General features: G+C 41.7%; 1 protein-coding gene across 1 annotated transcript in view; it reads left to right on the top strand.

Moving 5' to 3' along the window:
• HTRA1 (HtrA serine peptidase 1) overlaps positions 1 to 14,286 on the top strand; it is a 33,902-nt gene extending 19,616 nt beyond the window's left edge. Inside the window, exons 4-9 of the mRNA XM_055812854.1 lie at positions 7,660 to 7,854; positions 8,541 to 8,573; positions 9,831 to 9,945; positions 10,067 to 10,124; positions 10,951 to 11,046; positions 13,563 to 14,286. Coding sequence (XP_055668829.1) covers positions 7,660 to 7,854; positions 8,541 to 8,573; positions 9,831 to 9,945; positions 10,067 to 10,124; positions 10,951 to 11,046; positions 13,563 to 13,731 — 666 coding nt within the window. The 3' untranslated portion in view covers positions 13,732 to 14,286. The remainder of the gene's footprint in view (positions 1 to 7,659; positions 7,855 to 8,540; positions 8,574 to 9,830; positions 9,946 to 10,066; positions 10,125 to 10,950; positions 11,047 to 13,562) is intronic.
• The last annotated feature ends 3,429 nt before the right edge of the window (positions 14,287 to 17,715 follow it).

The raw sequence follows: 17,715 nt of genomic DNA, 5'->3' as shown, positions 1-17,715 counted from the left end.
ATTGGTTGTTGGTGGTGGGGGTTTGTGGTGTTGTTTTTTTTTTTATGGGAGACTAGTTTTCCAGCTAGCTTTAGTGACATGGCACTGGGAAGTCTCAATCCAAGGTGAGGCCTGAGACACCTCTGTTCGCAGGACAGGCGATGCTTTGCACTTGGAGAATTAGAAACACAAAAGTTGTAAGTGTTCACAAAAAAGTTAAAACGGACAGTCAGTCAGTTGAGAAGTTGATTTTCAGACTGAGCTTTCATGGGACTTTTTTATATAACCAATCAAGTTCAGTGTTTGACCTTTCATTTTTGTACTGAAATGCCTTGTAATCATGCAGATTCATAAAATGCTTTTTAAAATCACAGAGGTAATAATTTGTTGAAGTTGAAATATATCCAATGGCTAAAGAAGTCAATGTGACAGTACAAATAACCCTTTGAAAGTATGGATATGGCATGAAAACCATCCCTAAGGATTTTTCTCAAGTGACAGGTGAAGTTCTTTCTTTTGAATAAATTATTGGAAGGTGACATCAAAGATGCAGTAAATTTTCTTTTTCTTCTCTTTTTGTGTGACATGTTAAGGCAGGATCTGAAGGGTGAAGAATGCCTCCGTGGTTAGGAACAGAGCTGGGCTTGAAGTGTGAGTTTAAGCTGTCAGCTGCTATTCCTCAAACTGTTAAGATTTTGCAGCCGCCTGTACGCTGTTTTTCTTTAAGGTGAACATCTGGCCAAAGACATTACTAGAACTAATTTGGCTTTGCTGAGTGCAATAGGAAATGAAAGAGAGTGGTAAAATCTGAGCACCAGTAAGGATGAACTATTTCCCTGATTAAGTTCTTCTCTGTGGAAAAACATACTGCAGTCAATGAGGAACAGAAATCTTGGAGTTATTCTTCTAATCCTAAACCATGCTTATTTTTACAGTTTATAAAAGAAAGCAACTGTATTTCTTGTGTCCATAGCGGCACACAGCAGTTTGCTGAAGTGCTAAAAGTAGGAAGATTGGAGCCAAGGGTGGTAAATGTGAATGCAGGGTAACTGTCCTGTCCTCCCTAATGCAGCTTTGAGCAGACAGCAATACTAGAAAGAAGCAGCGCAGCTGCAGACGGTTTGGATAGAAACATGCAAAATTTATAAAACTGACCTAGGAAAATTAGGACTTTGGCAGTATAGGCAGAGGCTGGTGAAATAATCCATCCTCTGTGGCACACGTGATACCGCAGTGAGCATGAAAGCCATCAAAATGTCGTACAATGCTCCAAAGCAAGCAGATGCTTTTCAGCTGGAGAGCTTGATTATGAAATTAATCTCAAGACAAATAACTACCTTGTTAAATGAGAATGTGTGATACAGCTGCTGAAAACTGGAAACACCAGGAGGAGGGAAGAAAAATGTAGAGTAGTTTAATGGACAGTGTCAGGGTTAATGGAGGGCAGAATGACAAGAGCGCCCTGTGCCCTCACCCAGATCGAAGCTGGAAGCCATGAGTGGTGGAAGGTGGAGGCAGCTTTTGCCTGGAGACCCCTTTCAGCCCTGGAAATTGGACTTTGCCTACAGAAGTAATCCTTTGTGGCAGGTGCCTGTGGTTTGGCAGGGAGCATGGTGAACGGCTTTATTTTGAGGTGTATCTTCTTCCCAGGTGCTTAAAAACCGGCCGTGAGACACTTGCCACCCACTCTGAAATGGCACCTATGTCATGGAGGACATGCCAGGGTCTGAAGGTTTTCATTCCTCAATGTGACCAGTTACTGCCTGCTGTATCCCAGGCAGGATTTGGCATCCACATGGTACAGCAGTGGTGGGTTTGTGACCGATCTCTAATTTGCGGTGGTATTTCAGCCCTTTTCCTTAAGGGTTTTCTTGTATCTTGCAAATAACCGCTTAATTTGACACTTTTAAATCAACAAGACCTTCTTCCCTCATTCCCTCCGTGGTTTTGTGAGGCAATGCAGCGTCTGTATCTTTGTGGTCAGAGGGGATTTGCTTCTTTCCCTTGTGTGTACAAACTGGAGGAAGCAGGAAAGCAAACTTTCCTGTTTATGTATCAATATTTTAATAGCCCGCATTTTGAAAAAACAAACTACTTGAATACCAGATGTAAGTGCCTTTTCTAAAATGCTATTTTACTTTGAAATCTGTTGCTGGATATTACGTTGCTTCCTCTCGAGAGCCTGAGGAAGCCCACATATTGCTTCCAGAAGTCTTCAGGACCCATAGAAATGAAATAGCTTGTAAAAACCTTGGATATTAACTCCGGCGTACTCGCAGTTTAGGCAGCAGTGGTTTCCTGCCATCTTCAGCTCCTAGCAGCCCTTGCTGCAGGGATGATGTGCTTGTCCAGCTCCCCATTTAGGAAAATCCTCACACACCTCTGGGGCAAGTCTGCCAGCACCAGGGTATTTGATTTTTAAGGGAGAACAGCAATATCTTGGCAGGTAGTTGAAATCCTGGTGACATAGCAAAACAACGCTTCATCTCTTTTTTTTTTTTTTTTTTTTTTTTAATTCCTGCAAGCTTCCCATGCTCCATATTTAGATAAGGAGACGCAGTTTTGTTTTTGTAACTATAGATGAAATACTTTCAGAGGCTTGTAATGCGTTCAGTTTGGTTTTTTAATTTTCCTTGGCGTTTTGTCAAGTGGTTTCTAGATTGTAGATGATGCTCTACATTTTTATATGCTTATGGCCTGTGTTTTTATTTTGCCATAACGTATTCTGAAAGTTAAATAGTTTCATTAATGAGAACAGAAATGCAGTTCCCAGAGGAGATACATGTTTTGCCAGTTACTTACAGATGAATTAGTGTACCATACAAGCATCTGTTTCTTTTCCACCTAAAAATAAAAGGCATGAAGGAGATCTGTCGCTGTTTAACGCAAATTGAACTCAGAACATTTGTATCCTCTTTTGACAGTTTATTGAACTGCAAACTGCTTCCTGCAAATTCATGATCTTCCATCCACAAACGAAGGGGATTACAGAATAGAGAAGGGATTTACTGGCTTTCTGTGCCAACACAGAGACAGATTCACTTATGTCATGGATGAAAAAGTTCCAACTGAAACACCTACTGGTTATGGCCGTCTGTCTCTGCCTTTTAATTCTCTGTGGTGCTGGCTGTGCCTGGTGGTGGTTACGTGCTGTCTCTTCTTTTAGTTTCAGAGCTGATTTGCCAAGGCTCCACTTATTTTACCTAACTGGATCTATGTTGCTAACGTACATCAGGTGAACAGCTGGCTCCTGGCTGATGATGCTGTTCTGTACTTGTCCTAGCCTCTTGTGCCGCGATAGCTGCGTCTTACTGTTGGATGAAGCAGTTTCTTGTGGTGGTCTGCAGCTGTCCATTTCGTGGGAGTTTTGTTTATCCAGGGTTTGAGTCAAATCCATATATAAAAATGTCTGAAGCCCTTCGGGATGAGAAAGGCTTAAAATATTAACGCTAATTAATGGCTCCTTCTCTGGCTGGCTGTAAACAGTGAGTCATGTGCCACTTATGGTTTTGCATGTTTAGTCCTATTTCTGTGTACTTGCAGAATGCCTGCTTGCAGATTTGTTTTATTGAGTAAACACAGATCCCAGCAGAGCCCCGAGGCTTCATCAAATGAAAAACGGAGGGATAGAAAAGACGCTGCGTGTTGCCCAAGGTCGTGCAGTGAGTCACTGGGGAGGCTGGGGTTTTAGGTGCTGGGTGTTTCTGGCTCCCTCTTCATTGTGCTGCAAGGCATGCTTGTTTGCCTGGGATTTCAATTAACTGTTGTGGCAAATCTATAGTTAACCAAAGAGAATCACGAGTTATAACAGTAGTTACGTCATCCCGATGACCGTCAGACCTTATGTAAAAATTGAAGAGTGCCCGTTTATTAAATATAGTTACGAAGGGCCCTAGACCCAAGCACTTAAACTTAGTGTACAAGGACTGCCTTAACATCCTAGGCAAGAGCTTGCCAGTGGAAGGGTGTGAGGGCACAGGCAGGGTGTCCTGAAATGGTTCTGGTTACAACGCTGCTGTAAGTGCTTGCCTTGCGTTTCCAGTGCTCCTCGTACGGACTGCGGCAGGACGTACTTCCCACTCGATCACTTGATGCCCTAGGATTTTGACTGGTTGTATAGTGATTTCACTGAAACCACCTCTGCAATTCAAATAAATAGTAGAAAGTTTAGTTCTGAATGTGGCAATGTGATTTTTAAGGTTATTTAGAGAGAAAACCCCACATTTAAAGCCACTGGAGTACATATATTCATTGTAACCAATGTTTGCTGGCATTTACTTGTAGAGGCACTAATGAGAGTGTTTACATGCAGTGCTGCTAGCGTGCTCTGCACCATGCTGCGAAATCATGAGAAATAAAGAACATGTTTCCCAAAGCTATGTTTCATAATGTGTGCAGAACAAGGCAATATTTGCAATGGATTTTTGTTCCTAGCAAAGGAGAGGTTAGCCACTCTTTCCAGAAGGCATGTTGAATCACAGGGCTGCCCCACAGCCAATCCATACAGCATTTGAACTGGAGCCTAGCTCATATAGGCACAGGCTTGAAAACCCAGCACAATCAAAAGTAATTGTATTAGTCAGAGATTGTTCATGTATTTTCTTTCTGCTGCCAAACGCAATTTTGGCTTCGTGGATGTTTTTATAACTCAGAAACATTGTATAAATCTTTAACTTTGTGCACGACCAGTCTTTTTTTCTATTAATGAAGAAAAAAAAGAAAGATGTCCGTTGTTTCATTTGCTGATAAATGTCCTCTTTCTCTATAAAGTATCCATTCTCCATGTGCTGGGATATCAACAAACCCCACTTTCTGTGTTTTGTTGGGTTTTGTGTTTTCTTTTGTTTTTGTTTTTGTTTTTTTTTTAAAATAAGGAAGACCAGTGCCAAAAAGAGATACTGCTCTTGACCAACAACATCTTGAAAACACGTGCTACGTAAGCTTAACAGCATCTGGCGAGAGAAGGCAGGGCCAGGGTTGCGCGCTCTGTCCAAACAATACCCATATGGGGCTGTTTGTGTTGCATATGCTGCGTGCTTCCCAGCACAGCTAATTGTGGCTGCCTGTTTCCCTCTGTGCTGGAGAGGTCCCTTGGAGTGAGGTCTGTGTTCTGCGCTCAGCAGTGCTGCCTTGGGATGTTGCTGCTTGTCTGCCATGCTGCAGTCACGATGGGGAAACTGGGTATTAATGCTGGTATTCCCAGAATTAAGCCGCAGACTTGGTTGGCTTTATGCCTGTGGCCCTGATAGGGGCCATGGGTAATTATTATTTAATAGCATTGCTGGTTGTGAAAACTTTCCTCTGAATGATAATTAGAAAGGGAAATGTTTTTGTCCTTACTGTGTTGCCTGTTCTGTTGTTCTTGCAACTGATTCCGTTTAACAAGCAGTTGGTTAATTATTTCTTGCTGTCTGGAGACTGAAAGATAAAGTTTCCATAAAGCATCTTATCCTGTCTGGGATTTAGCAGAGTTTTATCGAAACAATCTGTTCATCTGAATAAGATTTTGCTGGTGGAATTGTAGGAGTTGGATAAAGGATACACAGGACCAGGCTTGTTAAATATTAAAACCATAACTTCTGTATTTGCAGAAGCATACAGTGATGACTGATGCCTTTATTTTTTACTTTCTACTTTGTGTATCTGCTAGGATATTTGAAGTAAAACTGTAGGTGAAAAATACCAGGTGATGGGCATTTGCGTTAGTTGACATTAGTGCGTTTTTGTCCCTAAGGGTGACTAACCAATACAGGCTTTCAAACTGCTGGTGATAAAAGACCACTAAAGAGCTAGCTCTTGATTTCCAATTTAAACATGTAATACTTTCCCTTTTTGCCAAAATTCAGTAATGATTCAGCTTCTATTAGTTTCTGAAACAAAATTATCACTAACTCAGGAATTGGTGCAAATAATCAGGGCATACTGAATACCGCCTTGTTTCTTTGCTGCATGAGCACCTAGTATATAGCTTTATGGTCTCTTCAAGTATAGAACATAAATCTGTGTGCTTTGGAACAGGTGTGGGATGAAAAAGGCATCTTTACAATTTTCCATAAGGAATGAATTACAAGAAGGGGTATTAAGCCAATTTGTGTCTCCACTTCAGGTGTGCAGCTCAAGAATACCTTGAAGGTACCCTGGTTTTTAATAAAGAACTGACTATGTTATGCACTCCTTGGAAGTTGGTTTAAGTTAGTCTCTAGGTGGGGCTTCCACTGCATCTAGAATCACTGGCCTGTTTTGAAAGTTTATACTAATGCCTTTTTCCTTTTGGGACCGGGTTTGTTGAGCAAAGGAAAGAATTTTGAAGTGAGGCAAGCTTGGAGGAAAGCTAGGTTAATGTTAGGTTTGCCAAGCAGATACATCCCTTCAGACTTCTGGTTTGAGTTGGGGTGCAGTAACCTCCTAATCCTCCAGATCCCTAAGTCAGAACCTGAATTTATACATGTCCAGGTCCATTGATGCTAACCGACACAGTCTAGTGACATGATTAAATACATGTAGTCAAATAGCTGGGGAGGGTCAGGATCATTGGGTCAACGGGTTAAACATAAAATGATTAAAAAGCGTGTCACGTCACTGAGAGGGTAAAGACTGATTTTTAAAAACGTGAAGAAAAGGAGAAATGGCACTCAATGTGTATTTCACAGGCAGGTGATAAATAAAGGCGATGTATTTATTTGAAACATGATCTGTTTCAGAACCCTTCTTGACTACTTGGTGAGCAGGAAGCCTTAAGAACTTCCCAGCTGTTTTCTGATTGCTGCAGGGGGGGTGTTATTGGTCCAGCTTGAATCTTCTGTTATCCAGCCAGTTCAGTCTTGGAGAAACTCTGTTCCCTTGATCCATTGCATTGGGAAGGGTTTAGGGATTCAACCTTCCCTCCTCTTTTTTTTTTTTTTTTTTTTTTTAATTGCTGTAAATTGCAGTGATCTCTATTGATGCTGGATTTTAAGAATGTTTTGTGTTTAGTGGGAATGTCTTCAATAACATTGAATATGTTTAGAGATAAGGTCTTGAAAGGGAAGTGTAATGGTATCCCCTACTGTCATAAAAGAAAAATCCCATCAAGTCTTTAAATTCAAAGATCTTCGGAAGAAGACATCAGTGTATGTAGGTGGCAATATAATTATTTCAAAGAGATGCTCTATTGAAGAATTAAAAAAAGAAAGATGAAACATTAGGTGGTGTCTTATGAAAATATAAAATACATGTGCATGTTTGTTACCCTTTGGTTTTTTTCATGACTTTTTGGTGTTCACTCTCAATACGTTATTGTTACTTCAGCAGCTCTTGGCCAATTATTTCAAGAAGCTGCTGGAAACAACTCATTCCTAGTGTCATGTTTGCTTTGTACAGCAGAGCATAAATATTCCTTTGGTCTTTTAATTGTTTCTGATTTAATGGGCACCTATTGTGGAAAAAGTACTCCTACAGTCCAAAGAGCCCACTCTTTAGAGCAGAAGCTCATTGAGGTGTTTCTGTAGCAAGCCACATGAAATCTTCAAAGAAAACAGAACGAGCGAAATCGCCAAGGGGATAAAAGCCTCTCGCTTTTCTTCTGCTCTACTAATGTATTCATGTTTCTGTAGAGTTTGTTCTACTGGTGTAGTAGTGTCCTAACATTTGAATTTTTCTTGTTTCTTCTTTTTCTTAATTTAATTTTGGTTTTTTTCATAGGGTAAATTGCCAGTTCTTCTGCTTGGTCAGTCTGCAGACTTGAGACCAGGAGAATTTGTGGTTGCGATTGGAAGTCCATTTTCCCTTCAAAACACAGTGACAACAGGGATCGTTAGTACCACTCAGCGTGGAGGGAAGGAGCTGGGGCTCCGCAACTCCGATATGGACTATATTCAGACAGATGCCATCATCAATGTACGTCCCGCTCTGAGCCTCATTCCCTTCAGCTCTGAAATTTCTCAAATAGTTGCTTTGAAAATTTCACGTGATACAGTTCTTAAGAACATTGAGCATAGCTGGCTTTTCTTTCATCCATGTAAATATGGACATCTGTGCCGCAGCAGCACTCGATTGTTATTTAAAAATCCCCCAAGGAACCACACCAAGTACAATATCTGCCTTCACTTCAAAAATCTTACAAATTACAAGGGAGGAGGCAATATTCTCTGGCAAATAAGTATCTTTTCGAAATCCATCATGTTTTCTAAAAAAGAAGCCAAGCTTAGTTTAAGGGTTCAAGTTTGTTTCTGCATTAAGGCAAAACAATAGGTTTTGTACTTCTACTGTTGGCCTTGTAAGAAATCTTCACTAAGAGCTCCCAGAGCTGTCCTAAAAGCCTTCCAAGTTGCTCGTGTGGTAGTATTAAAACAAAAGAAGAACCCTGGCTTTCTTAACTTACTCTGGCAAGAGAAGGACTAAGCACCTACCAAGCTCAGCTAAAAGGGGTGATGTTAAGCGTAGTTAATGGGTTTGGATGTTAAGACTGTTCTGTTGCACATACTTAATAGACAATGAAAAGATTACAGATATTTTAAAAATTTGCTTGCCATGAATGAAGAGGTAGATACTAAAACGTGTTCTTGCCTTATGTTTACTTTCAGTATGGAAACTCTGGAGGACCCCTAGTAAATCTGGTAAGAGTTTCTTTAAGTTTGCTTGGTGTCAAGCTTATTACTTTTCGCTTTTTAGTTTAAAAACAAAGCAAAAACCCACACCCACACCAATAAACAAGCAAAACCCCACACCAGAAATGTGATTCAGAGCTTTCAATATCTGGCTGACTACACAAAATTCACATGGTTCTTACTAATCACTTGTCTCTATTTATGTTGGCAAATGACAAGATACGCTTGGATTTCAATATTTAAGGTGTTTACAGTTTGCATAGTTTTGAGTAAGTGTAATGCCCAATTTTTTTTTGCCCATGCCTTGCAAGAAGTAAAAAGCACATTTTAAAGGTGAGGTGTTTGCCCTCACTATATGCCATGCAGCCAGCAATATCAGCTTAATGGTTCAAAAACATACCTACCCCTTTATTTTGAATCACACTGAGGGGTTTGAAAACCCATGTATTTATCAGGACGTTAGGGTTTATTTGCTGATGGTTTAGAACGTAGTCAGAGCTGACCTTGCAGCAGCTGTGGATAAGCCCGAGAGAGAACAACCAGAGCAGGTTGGAAAACCCAGCTGCTGTGTGAGAGCCCTTGGATGGGCACGTGGGGTCGAACAGAGGAGAGGCAGTGGTCCTCAGTGAGGGACGGCACAAATTTGAAGAAAGAGCTAGTCAGGGTTTCTGCCTTGGAGATTTGGCAGGTTTTTTTCACCCAACTTACAGTAGAAGTTTCAGCACCATTTAAAACATTGTGTTTGGATAGTTTTTGTCTGGGATACATAGGGAAGGAAGCTGCTGAGATCTCGGAAGCATTCACATCATCGGGTGACAGCAGAGATGTTTTATCTGAAACTCCCTCTTGTAGTCACATTACTGGGAAAAGCTTTTGCTTGTGGTGAACTGACATTTTTCTTTATATTATTATGCAATATTTGCTTACAACCAGTTGGCGCCATGCTTCGCAAGGTGCCTGCTGAAATAAACAGACCAAAAGTGGCTGGAGGATATGCTACTTGTCTGCTGCAGGCAGGAGAGCTGCCCAGTTCCGATTTCTCTTTTGCTAGTGGAAAGATGAATAGCCACATCAGTTTTCCAGAATTGTAGAATAGTTTTTTTATCAGTAGACTCAAAAAATTAGACTTAAAGAAACCATTTAGAAAACTGTAAACCAGCTACGGAGCGTGTTGCGTGACTTTGTCTTTGTGATTGCTTGGAAGAAATCATCCATTTCTCTTTGAGACGTTTCAGATTTACTAATAACAGTTTCATATTTCTCCAGGATGGTGAAGTCATTGGAATTAACACATTAAAAGTTACAGCAGGGATCTCATTTGCTATCCCATCGGATAAAATAAAGAAGTTCCTAACTGAATCCCATGACAGACAAGCTAAAGGTACTGTGCTGCACTGCTTTGAAAGAGAAAAACATGAAAATAGTGATAAACGAGACAGTCAACAGCCTTTGAGGCTCTTCTGGTAAAAGCGATTGATCGAGACCCGTTTTCCTTTTTGCAGGAAAAGCTGTAACCAAAAAGAAATACATTGGCATACGAATGATGTCTCTAACTCCTAGGTAAGTGAAAGTGTTGGTTCCTCCCCTTTCCGAAGTGTGGTCACTGCATGCATTTGGATCAAGCTCACGATCTGCAGAAACAACCAGGAGGTTTGAACCTCTGTAGATGCTGGTGACAACTCGCAGCCGACTTCTGCTCCCTTTTTCTCTGCATCTGCTACGTGGTTGAATTCTTCTGTAGACTCTTGCATGAGCTAGTTTTTAAACAACTGCCTGGCTTTTTCTTTTCCGTAATGCTTCAGAAGAGAATAGCTAGTGATTGTTAATTTGTCCCGGGGCTTTGTTACTGTTGTATGCTGTCAAGAACTGCAGCAGCTACGTGCATGTTTCCATTTCTATAAAATTATTTCCATTAAACAACTCACTTAATGTAAAATGAAGCTTTTGTGTGGACTTGCTTATTTGTACTCAAACCAGAAGAGACTTGTGAGCAGGTGATACTACGTCGTGTAGAAATAACCAGAAGTTTTCCTTTGTGCAAGATCACAGGTATAACAAAGCATTGAAACCTTTTTTAGGTGTTCAGGATCTGCTAGTTCTAAAGTCGTGACTAGGTTTGGAAGTGTTTTAGTTCTGATCCTCTGTATCTATTGAACTGATTGCCTTTACCAGTAATAGGCATTAAAAAGCTGTATGAGTGCAAAAAGGTGTAATAATTCTTGGAATACTTGTAAGGGTTAAAAGGATTTGTGAAGTGTCACGTAAACATGTGTAAAACACCTCAGTTAGTGAATGTTAAGTGACTTAACTAAGTAAAAATGCGTGATTTTTTTTTTTTTCCCCATCTTGTCAAAATATTTTTTGTTGCTGTTTCTTCATTTTCCAGCAAAGCTAGAGAGCTGAAGGATCGCCATAAAGACTTTCCCGATGTTGTCTCTGGGGCCTATGTTATTGAAGTTATTCCAGAAACACCAGCTGAAGCGTAAGTTGAAGTGCTTTTTTTCTCAAAACCGCTGCCACTGACTTAAGGGGGTAATGTTAGAAAATGTTCCCTGCTTAACTGGCTATCTTGATTATGCTAAATTAACAAAATTACAACCATCTGATAGCTATTAGGTTGTCTGCTGGAAATTGGTTTGTGGTTTTAGTCTGGTCCCTGATGGGCGATACTGTAAACGCATCAGGGTATTGCAGCCTTCCCAGCTGAAAGGGCAAGGATTCAGTGGGCGTGAAAACTCAGTTTTCATTTTTCTCAACGATTGCTTCCAACACATCTGTTGTACTGATGCCAGTGATTTGCTTGTGCACGCTCCTCATGGCCCTGCTGGTCGCTGCTTAGGAAGGCGAGGGAGAAACATTGCATTCACCTCATGAAGATGTGTCCGTCTCAGCCCAGTGCTGGGCAAACCCACCAGCTCTCCTGGCATGCCTCCGTCAGGGGTGAAATCCTCTCTTGGCAGGAGACGCTCTTTGATGTGAGAACTTTGTCAGGAGTCACGTTACTGGGAAGAGCTTTTGGGTTTGGATGACTGATCTTTTTCTTCATATTACTCAGTGTTTGCCCAGAAGCTTACCTGCGGGTTGCTACCATGCTTCACAAGATGCCTGGCTGAAGTACAGCATCTGGTCTGTGGTCACCAGCACTGGTCTGGCTGGTTCTTGCTGGAGACGCTTTCAGAGTTTCCTTGATATGAAACTGCTCAGTAATCCAGGGAAACATTTATTCATTTTCTGGAACTACAGATCGTTTAAGAGAAGAGTAAATCTTTGTGCCAACAGAGGTGTATGTAGCACCAAAGGCAAGTAGGCAGAAAGCTGCTTGGAGCCAGGCATATGTTATCTCTCAGGAAGCCCGTGAGGATGGTTGGATTGTGTCTTTTTGTTGCAGTCCGGACGCCACTGTAAGATACGCAGTGTCAGCTGTCTAGTGTGCTCTCTAAATTATTGCCGTGTTTTGTAGGTAATTCTTGCTGGCAGTGCTGTTCGCGCAGGGTGCCGGTGCATGTCTGCCATGTGAAATTACACTGTGGTTAGCGTAGGAATAACATGGCTGCTGCAGCGTGGGACTGAGCTTACTGCCTTGACACACAGGTCCGATCTGAAGGTGCAGAAAAATCATTGTAGGGGTAAGGATAATGGATAGCGAAGCGTGGGAGAAGGATGGTAGAGAGGTAGAAGAGATGCGAGGTAGTGTGACCTCATAACTTGAAGGCAAACTCAGACCCGAATGTTTCACCTGAAAGCTGGCCTGGCAATTAAAATGCAGGCCATGTTTGCTCTGCCTCTGCCACTCCTGATCCCCTTGCCGATGGGTTTCCCCGTTCTGCCGATACCCTCTCCAGTGTGCATCATGTAGCCATGCTGGTAGGGGACCAGAGCAGCTCTGCAGCGACCGGCCCTGGCTGTCAGTTGCGTGGAGAGGCTGCATGAGCGACCAAGATAATCCGGAATGGTTTCTCCCATGAAAATGTTTTATGCCATGCCTTCGGTAGGCGACCAGATTTGTTGCAAAGGTTGGCCAAGACATCCTGCTTGCAGGAGACACTCATGTAAGACGTTTTCTGCGGGCGGAAGAGGGTGATGACTGCTCTGTGGTTTTGTGAACAAGGATTATGCTGAAGGGTTGAATCATGTCTGATCTGGTTACTTGGTTAGTATTTCCATAACTTGGAGCCAGATCGTTGTGCAAGACCAGGCAAGATGTTGTAGTCATTGGTATCCCTCACCACCCCGGTTCTTGGTCCCGGCAGCAGTCTCAGCCAGCTCGAGGAGAGACCCGTGACCCTGGGCAGGGGGGAGCTTTGCGGTGCCGGCTCTCATTCTGCCCCATCTTGCTTTGAGTCGGGAAGGTTTTGTTTTCAGTTTGCATACGGTGCTGAGGTCAGGAGAAGGGATTCTGGGGGCTATGGGCAGGCAGGCAGGAGGAAGGACTTGCATGCTTTTTGGTGACTGGGCTGGATTGCTGTGTGAGTTATTCTGCTCGGGTTTAAAACACAAAGGTAAGGTGAAGGCTGCCAGCAAGCTATGTATGGAGAACAGCATGGATCCAGGACTGAAGTTCTTCATGGATTAACACGTAGTGCCACTCACGTTGCTTTGCTATGGATACATGAATAAAAGCTTGGAGGATTTCCCCTTTAAGATCAGTGCCATGTCACAATTATTTTAAAAGAAAAAACATGTCTCTATCTCTTCTACCGAGTCAGCATCTAGGATCCTTATTGCAGAATTACGGCACTGGTTGCAACAGTGAATTCCTTTGAAGGCTGTGAAATATGGGATTCATCAAACTTGTGCATCTATCCAGTTTCTGAGGTTTCTGCATTCTATTGTAATCTTCACCGCTTCATAAATTCTGATTGCTTTTTGCATGCCCGCTGTGTCTCAGTGCAACTGCCGTTGGGTGGGAAATAGGACAAACCAGCAATCTCTTTAACCAATATTGTAAAGACACTAAAATGGCAATTATATTAAAACATTGCTGTTTTGTATTTTCAGTGGTGGCCTGAAGGACAACGATGTGATTATAAGCATCAATGGACAGTCGATAAGTTCAGCCAGTGATGTCAGTGACATTATTAAAAAGGACAGTACATTGAACATGGTTGTACGCAGGGGCAACGAAGATGTTATGTTAACAGTAGTTCCTGAAGAAATTGATCCCTAACCAGAAACATGAGCTGGATTTCATGTTTTCTTTTAACAGCATTGGACTGCTTATATTCTCTCTGTGCTGGTACAGGAAACGTTAGACTTCTGACCAACGTTCTGCTTGTTCAGTGGATTAGTATTGGCCAACAGAGTAACTTCTGATAGGTTTAAGGTGCAAAATCAGTGTAATTTCACATACTCCAGACGATAATTTTTTCCTTCTGTATTATGTATGCAATGTATTCTTTACTGGCTATTACATTCCCTGCTTAACAAATCGACATTTGCTTCCCTGTGTTGAATAGATTTACCATTATTTCCGCTAAGATTTAAACAAACCCCACGCACACAATGTGTGTTGTGGTATTCAGGTATTTATAGGTTAGCTGTGTTTTAACTGGAAATACCATTGTAAAGGAGTAGTTGGTTTAAAAGAAAACATAATTGGGAAAAAAAAAAAGTTTGGTTTATAAACACAGAGGAATCCCAACCAAAATAACCTTTTGAGGATCCCGTGCAGGATTTTAATACTATGATATTTTCCTAGTGTTATTAAAAGAATTCAACAGTACTACTTCTTGTGAGTGATTCATTTTACTTCCCCTTGTGGAGTGTTTTTCTTTGAACAGCACAGCTGCCTGAAAGGATGTCCTGAGTCTCCTTTTTATCATCCTATAACGAAACACTTATTTTTCACTGTGCTTGCATTTGTGCTCTCGTGCATCTGCTTTTCTTGGTGTGACTGGCTCGAATTTGTCATATTGGCTATCACAGATGTCTGTCTTCCAGATGTTAATATGTTTTCCTTATTGTTTTAATTACAGCTTCACCAATACCTGAAATCTGTTTGCCCACTGTAGAAATCATGATACTGTGGATCACAGATCCTATACCATTCTAGTTCAGATATTGGGATGTTTGTAACTGTTGTGGATCTGGCCTTAAGCTCTTTCAAACAGGCTGTTTTATTCACAGTCTCTTGAGTGCTGGTGTGCGTATGATGGACCTGGGTTTGACTGGGATGTTGGACATTCCTCTACCATAGTGACTATTCTTTATACATGTATTTATGAATGCCCTTTGAAGCTTGGGTAGCAAATGGGATTGTCTTACTGTGAAGGAGAACAACAAGTCAATTTATTTACAGTGTAATTACTCATTGGGTAAATGATAGGCTAAGCAGCCTTTCCTTTCGTCTGTTGAAATATGTATCTCAGAGAATAAACCGAAGGGCTATAGACAAATTGTGGTGACCGTCATTCCTAAACATGCCTTTCTTTTGGAAACGGCTTCTTAGTAAAACTCTTCAACTGGGTAGCTGGCAGTGTACAATTTTTAAAGAAAGGGCTGCATTCCACACAATTACAGCAAGAAATCCTCTAGACCTGGATCCCTGACAGTGCTGCTCCGCCCTCCATCTGTATTTCAGTTCTGTTTCAGCCAGTTTATCCCAGTTTAGGGAGCCTCTGTACCCCCGAGCGCTAGTGCCTGCCCTTATTCAAACTGTAAGTTTACACAGCATGCAGTGTATTGACACTTGACATGATTGAACACCTCATTACTGATTTACTTGTTCTATCACTGCAGTAAATTACACGTGTCTGAAAATCTGCCAAGGTACGATGCCAAGTGCTCAAGGTCTGCAATACTTTCTAGCATGAAAAGATCCGAAGTGGAATGGTCTTGCAGAGTTGCTTTGTAGTACAGTTGCACCTCAAGTTCATCTTACTGACGTTGACTAATGTTTCAGCTTCCTGTTGAAGCGATGTTATATTTTGTAGACCATCCGTGCCCTATATAGTAGTGTGGTGACATACAGCTCTTGGCAAAAATTAATTAAAACCTTCTCTGCTGCTGCATCTAACCCAACTAGTAAAAACTAACCTGAAGCCCCAAAGTCAGGAAATTACATTTAAAACAGAAGTTATTTTTCATCTGCCTTTTTATTTCCAGGCAAGTGGTGGTTGCATAATTTACAGAGCTGGTTGATTCTCTTTGTTCCTGTTGTTTGTTGTTGTGGTCTCTTAATATGCAAAAACATTAATTTTTTTGGCATGGTTTCTAGCTAGCTGCTCTAAGCTTAGCGGGGACGTCCTTGCAATGACAGCTAGCGCAGCACATCTTTACGCCTGTGCTTTACGTAGATACTGTTGTGAGGCAGAAATGCCTCGGGACAATGGCTCGGGTTTTGCGGGTGCATTAGGCAAGGGGCAAACGATTTCTGTAAATGGTGAAATATTTGACCAGATTTCGAGCCCGTAGCTCCATCTAGTGGGATACGACATGGTCTCTTATTGCAGACAGGCATTTTCCTTCATATATTTGAAAGTGGGTTTATGATTTATCTTTTTTGTTTATAATTAATTTCTTTGCATCAGATATCCATAACCACATGCATATCCTGAAAAATGTTTAGAATTTGCTTTTCTAGTATCCAACCATGTTTGCAGCTACCCAGATGGTTTCTTGCAATCAAAATTGTCTCTACATGTTTAAGCATTTAAAATAGGATTACTGATAGGCAGAGATACAGAAGCAAAGTTTGTCTTTTACACAACTAATCGCACGTATTTTTGATGTATTTCTTGGTTACAGGTTTGGAATGGGTTTTATTCTTTGTTGCTTCAACGCACAGTTCTTTCCAAAGTGCAGTTGAAAATACTTTTGCATAGAATAGCTTTGGCCCAGTTTGTATAAATATCAGTTTCCTGGAAATTTTAGCAAGTGTTGGACACAATTTCAGTGAAATTAGACATTCTGGCTTGATTTTCATTATATTGGAATGTCTGAAATGGAAACTGGAGTTGCTGCGTATGTCATGCAGAGTAGACGGCTACATGTGGCTGCACTCAGGGGTACTTTTGAAAAGCTGGTTCACTTATTCCATGAAGGAAATGTCTCGAGGTGTAGAAGAAATGATCATGACTAGCAATTGTCCGGTTTCTGTGGCTTATATGCCAAGCAGTGTAAAGTCCTGTGGTTTCAATACCAGAGGACTTCCACCACCACCACCACTCCCCTCCCCCCCCCGCAACTATTTTGTTCAGGAAGATGAGGATGTTTTTAAAACTACATCTTTCCAAATTAAAGTGAGAGAGGCATCTAGCAGGGCATTAGATTGTATACATGTTCTTATTGTCTATTACAAAAACACTGTAGAGGTGATTAAAACTGCAGTTGCAAATAGCCAGGAGAAATGGTGGTACCAACCCAAGCAGTGAAGGGTGAGTGCCACCGAGTATTTATTTGCACACAATGGTAGGTCACTGCAGGAGTTTTTTATCCTTAGAGTGAGAATAAAGCAATGTTCAGGTGAGGTTCCAGGGATCTCCTTGACTGAGTTATATTTGAGATGATTATTCCTGCTGCTCCTAAATTCCTGTATTATTTCCCACTGTTTTCTCTTCCACCCAGAAAATGTGGATGTGACTTTGGGATCCTTTATTCCGTTTTGCCCCCTTCCTTTGCTGTAGCTCCCTCCCCATTAGTACTGCTGATGACTGTCAGCAAAAGGAAACCAAAACTACACCCTGGGCTGACCTTAAGTCAGACTTTGAAGTTAATGTCAGCAAGCTGGTATGAGGCTTTCTTCACACCGAGAGGTGGGAATGTCCCTAAGAGCCAGGAAGGATGCAGGCAGAGAAGCGATGGCTAGAGGTCTGCCTCATCTTGCTGTACCCTCGACTTCAGGATGTGAACCTCAGCTCTGCAACCTCCCATCCAGACCCCAAAACTTGACCAGCATCTGACAAAGTTACCTGGGGGTGAAGGGATTGTTAGCATCGCTCGTACCACGAAGGCTGTGGTCATTCTTGACTGTATAGGAATGTGTAGCAGAAAGCTGTGCTGGTTTTACATTCTTAATGCGTGTATGCTGTATGTCTGTACTTATGGCACTGTGCGTCCAGCTGTGCTGTACAGATGTCTGACACACACCATCTATTTTGTTGCCCTCAACCCCCAAACTCCATACTCTCCTGCAAGGTGCTGGGAAGTTGGG

Source organism: Falco peregrinus, chromosome 1 (genome assembly GCF_023634155.1).
Source record: "Falco peregrinus isolate bFalPer1 chromosome 1, bFalPer1.pri, whole genome shotgun sequence".
Taxonomy (NCBI): domain Eukaryota; kingdom Metazoa; phylum Chordata; class Aves; order Falconiformes; family Falconidae; genus Falco; species Falco peregrinus.
Note: the sequence above shows the minus strand (reverse complement) of the source record. Positions and strands in the feature narration are given on the sequence as shown.